Source organism: Anas platyrhynchos, chromosome 26 (genome assembly GCF_047663525.1).
Source record: "Anas platyrhynchos isolate ZD024472 breed Pekin duck chromosome 26, IASCAAS_PekinDuck_T2T, whole genome shotgun sequence".
Taxonomy (NCBI): domain Eukaryota; kingdom Metazoa; phylum Chordata; class Aves; order Anseriformes; family Anatidae; genus Anas; species Anas platyrhynchos.
The window spans coordinates 1,723,430-1,733,950 of NC_092612.1; the positions used below are offsets into that span (position 1 = coordinate 1,723,430).

Below are 10,521 nucleotides of genomic sequence, written 5' to 3' on the forward strand. Positions count from 1 at the left end.
TACGTCGAAAACTAAGATATAGATGCAAAAATACGGCGAAACCCTAAATACAAATGCAAAAAATACAGCAAAAAACAAAAGATAAACACAAGAAATACGGAGAAATCCTAAATAAAGACGCAAAAAAACGGCAAAACCCTAAATCCAGATGCAAAAAATATGGCGAAACCCTAAATATAAACACAAAAATACGGCGAAACCCCGAATGTAGATGCAAAAAAATACGGTAAAACCCCAAATATGGATACAAAAAGTCCTTTACTTGGAGCTGCTGCCCCCGGGGGGCCCCCCCGTGCCCCCCGCTCAGTACCAGTAGGATTTCCTGGCCCGGCGCGTCTCTACGATGCCCGCGGCGTCCATCACCTCCTCCTCAAAGGTCTTGAGCGAGGGCAGGAAGGTTTTCTCCAGCACGTCCTCCACCGACGTGTCCTTGGGGCCATCTGCGGACAGAGACGATGCCGCTAAGCCCCCCCCAGCCCTAAATCCCCCCCCTGGAACCCCAAAACCCCCCCAATTCACCGATCCACTGCTCGGGGACGACCCCATCACGGCGCTGCCGCAGGGGCAGGGGGAGGATGCGGCCGGTGCGCAGCGACACCCGCACCCGCTCCCCCTCCTCCGTGTAACGCCACTGCACCTCCGTCGGCTTCCTGGGGAGGGAAAAAAGGACCAAAATCAGCAGGAATTGCCCTAAATCCACCCCCCCGGGGTGTTTTTGGGCCCCCCCCCGGGGTTTTTACCGGTCCTCAGGGTCCACCAAGGCGACCTGGCTGAGCAGCAGCGGGGCCTCGCTGGCGATGTAGGTGCTGCTGAATTTGGCCATCCTGTTGATGTAGCGGTAGTGCTGCGGGGTGAGGGGGGGGTTAAGGACGTGCCGTGCCCCCCCCTTAACACCGTAACCCCCCCACCAACCCCTCCCCGCTCGCTCCTCACCGTGTTCAGCCCCTCCACCACGACCCAGTTGCGGGCTCGCACCACCTGGGTGACCAGCCCCTGGCGCCCCGCGTCCTTCCCAGCCAGCACCTGGACCTGTGGGGGGGGGGAAAGGGAACAAGGGGGGGGGCTCAATAGGGCTGGAAAAATGGGGGGGGGCCCTGGGGATCAACAAATAAGAGGGGGGGGATCAGTGGGGTTGAAGGAATGGAGGGGGTCTACAGGGATCAATAAATAGGGGGAGGTAAAAGGGGGGAGCCCTAAAAGGGGGGGTTCCAGGGGACCCTAAAAGGCGGGGGGGGCCCGGGGGAGCCCTAAAAGGGGTTGAGAATCTCCAGGTCCCATTAAACAGGGGGGGGCTTCCAGGGGGGTCATTAAGGGGGTTCCATGGGTCCCATCAAAGAGGGGGGTTCCCAAGGGGCCATTAAAGAGGGGGGGGGTCCCCGGAGGCCCTAAAACAGAAGGGGGGGGGCTCTCCAGGGGGGGGCATTAAAAGGGGGGGCTCCCCGGTACCCAATTAAAGGGGGGGGTCATTAAAGGAGAGGGTCCCCAGAGGGCCATTAAAGGGGGGGGGGGGCTTCCTGGAGGTCATTAAAGGATGGGGGGGAGTCCCCAGGTCCCAATTAAGGGGGAGGGGGGGGCCGGGTCCCACTTGGCAGGGGGGTCCCTGGATATCAATTAAAGGGGGGGAGTCTTCCTGGGGGGTCATTAAAGGGTGGGGAGGGTCCCCAGATCCCAATTAAGAGGGAGGGGTCCCCAGGTCCCAATTGGGGGGGTTCATTAATGGGGTTGGAGTCCCCGGGTCCCTATTAAGGGGGAGGGGGGGGGCGGGTCCCACTTAGGGGGGGGGACTCCCTGGATCTCAATTAAAGGGGGAGGGGGAGTCCCTATTAAGGGGGAGTGGCCTCCAGATCCCAATTAGGGGGGAAGGGTCCCCAGATCCCAATTGGGGGGCTCCCGGCTCCCAATTAGGGATGGGATTTGGGGGCTGGGGGTGTCCCCTCTCACTCACCGTGTCCCCGCGGAACACCTTCCACTCGTCCCTGCTCAGGGGCTCCACGAACACTTTGTTGCGGCGCTGCCCGGGGGGGTTCCTGCGCTGCTCGGGGGCGGTTCCGGGGCGCCACGTCCCGTGCCGGTACCCGGGGGGCAGCCGGGGCCGCGCCGCCAGGCCCAGCAGGGCCGAAACCCGCATGGCGGCTACGGGGGGGGGTGGGAACGAGCTGAGAAGGGGCCGGGGCCGAGCCCCCACACCGGGAACCGGGCCCCGGGACCCCCGGAGCCCCCCCGGGACCGGCCCGGACCCCCCCCAGACCCCCCCGGTTCCCCCCGGCCTCACCTCAGCGCCCCTCCGCCTCCCGCTTCCGGAAGTCCCGGAAGTCCCGGAAGTGGCGATGCCGCGGGGCACGCTGGGAGTTGTAGTCCGGCCGCGAGGCACGCTGGGAGTTGTAGTCCCTCCCCCCCTCTCCCATTTCCTCCTCCTCCTCGTGGCCCGCCGCTGGCGCGGTGCATCACGGGAGCGCGCCGCCATTGACCCCTCCCTCTCGCTCCCTGCGCCGCGGGGCACGCTGGGAGTTGTAGTCCAAGCGGCCTCCCCCCAGTTCCCCCAGTACCCACCCACTCCAGCATTCCCAGTCCCACCGAAACGACCCCCGGGGCGTGCAGGGAGCCGGGGCAGGGCGGGTGGGCGGCGTTGAGGCCGCGGGACCGCCCTACCCCAGCTCCCTGCCCCCACGGCCGCCATTACAGCCCCCCCCAATCTGCCCCCAGTTGCCCCCCACCCCTCCCAGTTGCCCCCAGTTGCCCCCCAGTGCCCCCCCCAGGCCTCCCAGTGCTCCCCAGGCCCAGCCCTGGGACCCCAAGTGGGGCCGTGGCGGTGGCCGAGGCCTGGGTGCAGAGGGCTGGGAGCTCCCCCCATGGCTGGGGGGGGGGTCCTTGAGGGGTCCCTGGGGGTCCCCAGTGCCTGGGGGGGTGGGCAGCAGCGGGGCTGGGGGGGGGGGCAGCAGCCTAGCCCCCAGCCACGGCTCCATTTTCTGCTGCTGCTCCCAGCCCCGCACCCACGGGGCTCTCCCAAGGGCTTTGGGCACCCTCCTGGGGGGCTTTGGGCACCGGGATCCCCCCTGAGCCCCCCCCATCAAGGAGCCACCGGTGGGGATGAAGCGTTTGTGAGTGGCAATGGCTCCCATCCCACCCCCCCCATGGCATTTTCTTGCAGAATGGTGATTTTCCACATTAATAAACCCCCTCCTGTACAAATCTTCCTCCTGCCACCCTCCCTCACTGATTTTTCTCCCCCCCCTTCCAGCTCCAGGCCCTTTCTGCCATTTCCTTCGGGCACCAAGAAGGTGAAAGGAGCCCAAAGGGGCCCAAAACGGCCCCCACCGGACAAAAACCAGCGGGCAGAAGCGCTTTAAAAAGGCATGAATCGCTTTTATTTCAAATCAACTGATCAGCCCCCTAGAAATCACTAATACAAAGCATGCGCCCTGCGACGGCGGGGCCAGGAGATGCGGGTCGCTTCTGGGGTTATCGTTACCGGGTTTTCTCTTCATTTCTCGCGTTTATTTTTTTTTTTTTTTCCTTTTTTTTTTTTTTCCCGTTTGTTTCTCGTTTCCGGAGCCTCGGCCGTTGACGAGCCGACGAGGGCGAGACGGGGGCAGCACCCAGGGGAGCCCAGCGGGGAAGGGGCAGGAGATCAGCTCGCCGGGGAGGCCTCTACGGACTGCGGGGACGAAGAAAAACGGGGTGCTCAGTCACAGACCCCACAATCTCCAGACCCCCATTGGGGACACAGCACCGGGACCCCCCAAATCCGCACCCCCTGTGCCCAGGTGGGTGGAGGAGAGCCCAGTTTGGGGGGGTTCGGGGGTACCCTGCTCACCGCCCTCACCTCTCCTTGTGGTCTCTGACCTCCTCCGCCTTGTCCTTGGCCTCCTGCTTGGCTTCGTTGGCGTCCGGCGCGCCGGCGGCGTCGCTGTTCTTCTCCTTCTCGCCTTCGGCCGGGTTGGGCTTCGGCTCCTCCTTGGGGGGGGCCTCTTCGTTGTCGACCTTCTTCTCCCCCCCTTCCTGCCCCTCAGCCTCCTTGGTGCGTTTGGGGGAGTCCTGGGCGCGGGGAGCTCGGCTCAGCCCTGCCCTTTGCCCCCTGCCCCTCGCCCCCTGCCCCTCGCCGCCCGCCCCGCCCCCCCCCCCCCCCCCCCCCCCCCCCCCCCCCCCGCCCCCCCCTACCTCCAAAGCATCTTCTGCTTTCCTCTTGATCCCGGCTTTCTCGTTCTTCTCCTTGGACTGCTCGTCGATCACCAGCTTCCCCTCCTCGTCGCTGCTGCCCTCCGCGTTGCCTTTCTTCTCCCCGTCACCCTCCGGCTCCCGCTCGGGCTCGGCGTCCTCGGGGCAGGTCTTCTTCGGGGTGGGCTGGGGGCGACACCAGGACTTAAAAAATGGGGCCGGGATGCCTGGGGAGGGGGCTACGGGGGGGCTGCGGCCAGCGGATCGCCACCCACCTGGTACCCGGAGGCTTTGACGGTCGGGTTGTTCTCGATCTCCCACAAACCTTCGCTGAACCCTTTCCTTTTGTTGGGTTTCCCAAACTTCTCCTTGCATTCTTCATAGGGGAAGAGGTCTTTGGGCCCCAGGAATGCCCTGCTCGGGGGGAAAACGATGAGAAATGGCAGCTGGGGTGTCCCGCCTCTCCCCCAAAGCCCCCCGGACCACCCCACCGGCTCCTTTCCCAGCTTTGCAGCACCCGATGCCCCCAGGAGCACCCCGACCTCCTGCCCTGGTCCATCAGCATCGCTGTCCTGCAGAGACCGAGACCCCAAAGGGTTGGATCTCTCCCCGATAGCCCCCCCAAAGCTCGTGGCAGGGCCCCACTCACGTTTCGTGGGTCCCGAAGAAGAAGACTTGGTATTTGTTGGAGGACGATTTCACTGCGGCTTCTGGCATCTCGTCGATCTGCCCAAAAAAAAAGGAGGAGAAGGTGAAAAAAAAGAGGAGAAGGTGAAAAAAAAGAGGAGAAGGTGAGGGCGCAGCCACCGGGACCTCACCCGCCGCCATCCTGGCCCTCGTGTCCCCGTTCCCGACTCCTGACACCATGGGGAAGGTGCCTGGATCCATTTGGGGCATCGCAGCCGCCCCCTCCCCGCTCCCAAACCGCCAACACCCCGAGGGGACGGCGAGGAGCGGCCGCCCTAAGCCCTTGTCTAGACGGGCTCAGACGCATTGAGCTCAGCAAAATCGGGGCCCTGGCCGCACGCAGGACGAACAGCTCCAGCCCGGCCCTCGGGGGGGGGCAGCCCTAACACCCAGAGCCCCCCCGGGTGGGCGAGCAGCCCCCCGGCAGCAGGTGCCGTGGCACCCAGCGGGAATATTCCCGGCGCGCCACGCGGGGAGCGCGGCACCAGCAGCACCAGCAGCTTTTTATAGCATCTAAAAATAACCCCCCCCAGCTCCAGCCAGCGCGGCCATAAATTCCCCAGAAAGCCTCGAAGGAAAAGGGGGAAGGAGATAAAACGGGCGGGGGGCTCGCCGGGGAGCAAAACCCTGCGGGGTCCCGCTGCTGACTCACGGCGCAACCTTGCCTCAGTTTCCCTGGGGGGCTGCCACCGGGGTTTTTTTTTTTGCCCCCTTCCTCCTGGCACGTCTGAGGGCTGCTGGGGTGGGATGCCCGAGCTGGGGACTCCCCGTGGGGATGGGAACACTCGTGGGGGACGTCCCCGTGCCCTCCCTGCTGCCCACGCACAGCTTGGGGGGCACCCAGCACCCAAAACCCCACCCTGGGGTGCTCTGGTCCCCGCTGGGCACCGAGCCCTGGGTGTGGGGCCACCACGGGCAGCGCCCAGCCCCACGCCCTCCTCCCTGCATCCTCCTTCCCGGATCCCTCGGTGCGTTTCGGGTTCGGGGACGTGCCTCCACTCGCCAACACCCCCGGGCTCGGGGCCACGGCCCACGCGTGGGAGCCCTCCGAGGGCCACGGCGCAGCTCCCGGGTCCATTTGGGGGGATTTGGGATGGGGAACGGGGTGAGAATCGGACCCCGCTGGCACCAAACTCGGCCTCGCCGTCGCGCCCCCGGTGCCGGAGCCTTGCCCGCCACCGGGCTCCGTCCCCATTTGGTGCTGGGGGGGGGGACGGGAGGAGAAAATCTGAGTCAGAGGGCGGGCGGCCAGCCCGGCCCCGCCAGCAGCGGGGACGTTTGGGCGCGGATCACGTTTCTGCAGGTCGCTCCCAGGCCACCGTGGGCCCCCCCCGGAGCCTTTTAGGGCCCCCAAATGCCACCCCACTGTCTGCCCCGGCTCCTGTAGGACTGAGCCTCTTCCCCTGAGCTCGGTTTCACCCTGGGGGGGGGCAAAAACCAACCCCAACGTGGCTACAAAGCCTTGGGAGCGGGCCCGGCTATTTTTAAAACCTCCATCCCCGAGCAGAGGCGGCGCACGTGGGGCCACCGCGGCGGCTCCAGCCCCCGGTGCTCGGCCCCGCAGCCCCCCCCCGGGGGATGGGGACCCCCAGGGTGCCACTGTCCCCAAATCTGTCCCCCCCCTGTCCCGCTGCACGGTGCCACGGCCCCGGCCCCACAGCGGGAGCCGTCCTTGGCCAAGGTCGTGGGTGGGCAAAGGGAGTGCAGCGGGGACCCCGTGGAATAGGGGGGGTTTGGGGACCTCCCCCATGCCATGGGGCCACCCCTTGGTGACTGCTGAATGTCCCCATGGTGCTGGGGGCCGGTCCCTTGTAAAAAGGGCGCGCGCCACAGGCGGCACCCAACAGGGCGATAGTCCCTTATCTGGCCTTTTTTCACCCAAAACGGGGTCCTCCTGGAAAAGGCCGCGGCATCTCCGGGCGCAGCAGCGGGCGGGGAAGTTTGGGGAGGGGAGATAAGGGGCTGGGGGCCGAGATACCCCAACAGCAGCGCAGGGAGGAGCTGCGGGGGGGCTGGAAACGCCTCCCCCCAAACCCCTGGGACCCCCCCCCCGGACAAGGGGGCCAGAGCCCACCCAGCTGCTGAAGCACCCGGGGGCATCACCGGGAAGGTGGCACCGTCCTGTCCTTGCATGGGGGGGCAAAAGAAATTAAAAATAAATTAAAAAATAATTAAAAATAAATTAAAAATAATTAAAAATAATAAAAAAAGGGGGCTGGGGTGGGAGGGCACGCTATGGGGCAGGATGAGTGCCCCCCCCCCGCACGGACTCTGCCCCCAACCTCTGCTCCTGGACTTTGCAACCGGTGCCCGGAGCGGGGCTGGGAGCTGCCCAGCTGGGCCCCGGCCGTGCCAGGCCCCGTTGGGGACGGGGGGGGGGGGCGATTTGGGGGCGGGCAGGGGGAGTTCGTTAATTAATTAACGTGGATCCAGCTTGTGGGGGGCCACACGTGCCCACCCGGCTGCCACCGGGGCCAGCTGGCCCCAAAGGGCATTGCTGAGGGGGCTCGGCTTGTCCCCAAGGGCCTGAGCCTGCCCACCCCAAAAAGACCCCAAAAAGGCCCCAAATGCCCCCAAAAAGGCCCCGAACACCTGGTGAAGGGGGTGGGTGACACTCGGGGCCCTGCAGCAGCACCGGTCCCCATAAAAATTTAATAATGGGTTCTAAAAAATAAGGGCCTGGCCACAACATGAGGGGGGGGGACACCTTATGGGGTCAGGGAATGGGGTGCCACCGCCGTCCCCAGCCGCTTGCACCCCAGGAGGGGGGGGGGACAGCAAAACCCCTACTGGGCCCTGGTGGTGCCAGCCCCCAGCTCACGTGCCTCAGTTTCCCCTCGGGAGAGGTTTCCGGGCATAAATCAGGGGGTTTTGGTGAAAGATGGAACAAAACTTGGGGGGGGGGCTGAGCCGGGGCCGCTCGTGTTGCCGGTGCTTTTTTTAGGGGGGGGGGACGGGACCCAGGCACACGTGGTGGGGAAACCAACCCCGGCGCCTCTTTGCCCTGGCTTTCTCCGCCACCTCCTGCTCCTGCTGAGCCCCCCACTTGTTTTGGGGTCCTGGGGGGGGGCAAAAAATCCCAAACACCCCCATGGGGACAGGCAGTGTTTCCTTAGGGCGCCCCATTAGTCACGGGCCCTGCCCGCTCCGCTGGAGCGAGAAATGGGATTACTCAGCGGCCGAGGGGGCTCAGGTCCCCCCCCCCGGCCCCCAACCCCACAGCCAGGCCCTGAGGGGTGTCCTGGGGGGGGGGTTTGGGGTCCTGGGGGGGGGAACACGAGGTTTTGGGGTGGTTTGGTTTGATTCCTTTCAGTGTTTTGAAGCGGAGGCCGAACGCAGCCTGGCGCTTCCAGGCCTCGGTGGCGGGGATGGGGGGGTCTTGGGGGGGTTTGGGGGGGCTCGTGGGGACCCCCCCATCGAGCAGAGGGTGCAGGGAGGCCTCTGGGCCCCCCCCCCAAAGCAAAGGCGCTTTCGAGTGCGCGTTTCGGGGGCCGGTGCCAAAAGCCAGCGGCTCCCCACCCCCTCCCCGGCCTGGCCGCCAAAATCCCCAGAAACCAAACAAAAGTTGGCCAGGCCCGGGGAGGGGAAAGAGCCCGGGGGGGGGCACCCATGGCTGGGGGGGGGGGGGCTCCTCCACCTTCCCCTTTCGCTGCCCACCCCCCAAAATTTATTCCCCCCCCCCCTCCCAAAAGCCAGGCCCGTGTGGGCGCAGCGCGGCCCTGCACCCTCTGCAGCCAGGCCGGGTTTTATTTTTTTTTTGGGGGGGGGGGGGGGGCAAGGAGCTTTTGGTGGTGTGGGGGGGCGAGGCAAAGCCCCCCCAAGCCCTAAATAAAGCCACGGTGTTGAGGGGGGGGTAAAATCCACCTAAAATCCGCCTAAAATCCACCTCCCCCCCCGCCCGCCCCCAGCTTGTCCCCGTGGGCACGTGGAGGGTTGGGGACCCCCCCACACGTGTGGGACCCCCCCCAATGTGTGTGGGACCCCCCCAATGTGTGTGTGAGCCCCCCCAGTGTGTGTGTTACCCCCCCCACACCCCATGTGTGTGCCCCCCCCATCTCTATGGCCTCCCTCCACGTTTGTGTCCCCCCCCCCCACGTGTGCGTGTCCCCCCCCCCCACATGGGGGGCAGGATGCAACCAGGACACTTCACCCCCCCAAAAAAAAAAACATTTAACCCCCCCCCCAATGTGCTCTCATAGAGGGGGGGGGGCACAACACTCGTGGACCCCCCCCATTTTGCACACACCTGCCTGTACCAAGGGGGGGGGCACATTGTTTCCCCGGGGATATCCAAGCCAATATTCGCCCGTAAAAAATGGAAATTCCGAAAAATAAAAGCCCAAACGTGCCCCCCCCAAAAAAAAAGTGTGTCCCCCCCCACCCCGTGTCCCCCCCCCTCGGTGCTTACCCGGGCAGGCCAGTGCGGGTAGCCCTTCATCTTGGCGAAAACCAGGTCCCCGCATTTGTACTCCTTCTGCCGGTTGGACCGGGACATGGTGGCTGCCGGGGGGGGGGCACAATTAGGGCTGGGGGGGCGGGGGGGGGATAAAGGGAAAGGGGAGGGGGGGGGGGAAAGGAAAAAGGGAGGGGAAAAAAAAAAAAAAAAAAGGGCGAAGTTTGGGAGCCCGGCAAAAAAAAAATAATAAAAAAAAATGATAAAGGGGGGGGGGGGTAAAAAGCGTGGGGGGGGGGGGAAAAAAGGGGGGAGGGGGGAGGAAGGCGGCGGCCCCCACCGCAGCGCTGGGGGGGGGGGGCGGGGGGGGCGGCGGCCCCGGTGCTAGGAGCGGCGCGGCGCGGCGGGCCCCTGCCCCATGCAGTTGTTTGTGTTTGAATTCAACTGCGCCCTCCCCCGGCCCCCCCCAAATCCCTTCTTCTTTCCCCCCCCCACCCCCCCCCAAAAAAAAAAAAAAAGAAAAAAAAAAGGAAAAAAAAAAAAATCCCCTCCCCGCCGCTCGAGGCGCTCCGCGCTCCCTTGGCCGCCCTGGCGCAAGCGCGCTCCCGATTTTGCGCGCCCCCCCCCCCCCCCGTGTAGGGTCACGTCTGCAAAAATAATTAACACGCCCCTAATTAGCCATGCGTGGGGATAAGGGGGCGGGGGGGAGTTTCTAGGGGGGGTGTTCGGCGCCGTTTGTGAGCCAAGTTTGGGAAGGAAGGGATTTGGGAATGGTATTTGGGGAGAAAATTGGGGATTAATTTGGGGAGAAAATGGGGAATTAATTTAGGAAAGAATTTGGGAAGAAATTTGGGGATGAGTTTGGGAAAGAATGTGGGAAGAGATTTAGGGATTTGGGAAATAATTTGGGAAGAAATTTGAGAATGAATTTGGGAATTAATTTGGAAAATGATTTGGGAAGGAATTTGGGAATTAATTTGGGAAGAGATTTGGGAATTTGGAAATAATTTGGGAATAAATTTGAGAATTAATCTGGGAATTAATTTGGAAAATGATTTGGGAAGAAGTTTGAGAATTAATTTGGGAAATAATCTGGGAAGAGATTTGGGAAGTAATTTGGGAAGAAAAATGGGAATTAATTTGGGAAGATGTTTGAGAATTAATTTGGGAGTTAATTTGGGAGATGATTTGGGAAGAAATCCGGGAATTAATTTGGGAAATGATTTGGGGAGAAAATTGGGAGTTTGGGAAGGAATTTGGGAATTTGGGAAATGATTTGGGGAGAA

At 63.5% G+C, this 10,521-nt stretch overlaps 2 protein-coding genes across 2 annotated transcripts; both read right to left on the bottom strand.

The window, feature by feature from the left end:
* Nucleotides 1-241: 241 nt before the first annotated feature.
* On the bottom strand, nt 242-2,405 carry MRPL24 (mitochondrial ribosomal protein L24). The gene is made up of 6 exons (XM_072028108.1): nt 2,273-2,405; nt 1,946-2,133; nt 934-1,029; nt 741-844; nt 520-650; nt 242-440 (listed from the first exon to the last, which is right to left on the bottom strand). The coding sequence occupies exons 2-6, from the start codon at nt 2,126-2,128 to the stop codon at nt 304-306; spliced, it is 651 nt and encodes a 216-aa protein (XP_071884209.1). The 5' UTR covers nt 2,129-2,133; nt 2,273-2,405; the 3' UTR covers nt 242-303.
* A 937-nt stretch (nt 2,406-3,342) lies between these two features.
* On the bottom strand, nt 3,343-9,590 carry HDGF (heparin binding growth factor). The gene is made up of 6 exons (XM_072028172.1): nt 9,251-9,590; nt 4,805-4,881; nt 4,431-4,569; nt 4,159-4,341; nt 3,824-4,035; nt 3,343-3,655 (listed from the first exon to the last, which is right to left on the bottom strand). The coding sequence occupies exons 1-6, from the start codon at nt 9,335-9,337 to the stop codon at nt 3,649-3,651; spliced, it is 705 nt and encodes a 234-aa protein (XP_071884273.1). The 5' UTR covers nt 9,338-9,590; the 3' UTR covers nt 3,343-3,648.
* Nucleotides 9,591-10,521: the final 931 nt, after the last annotated feature.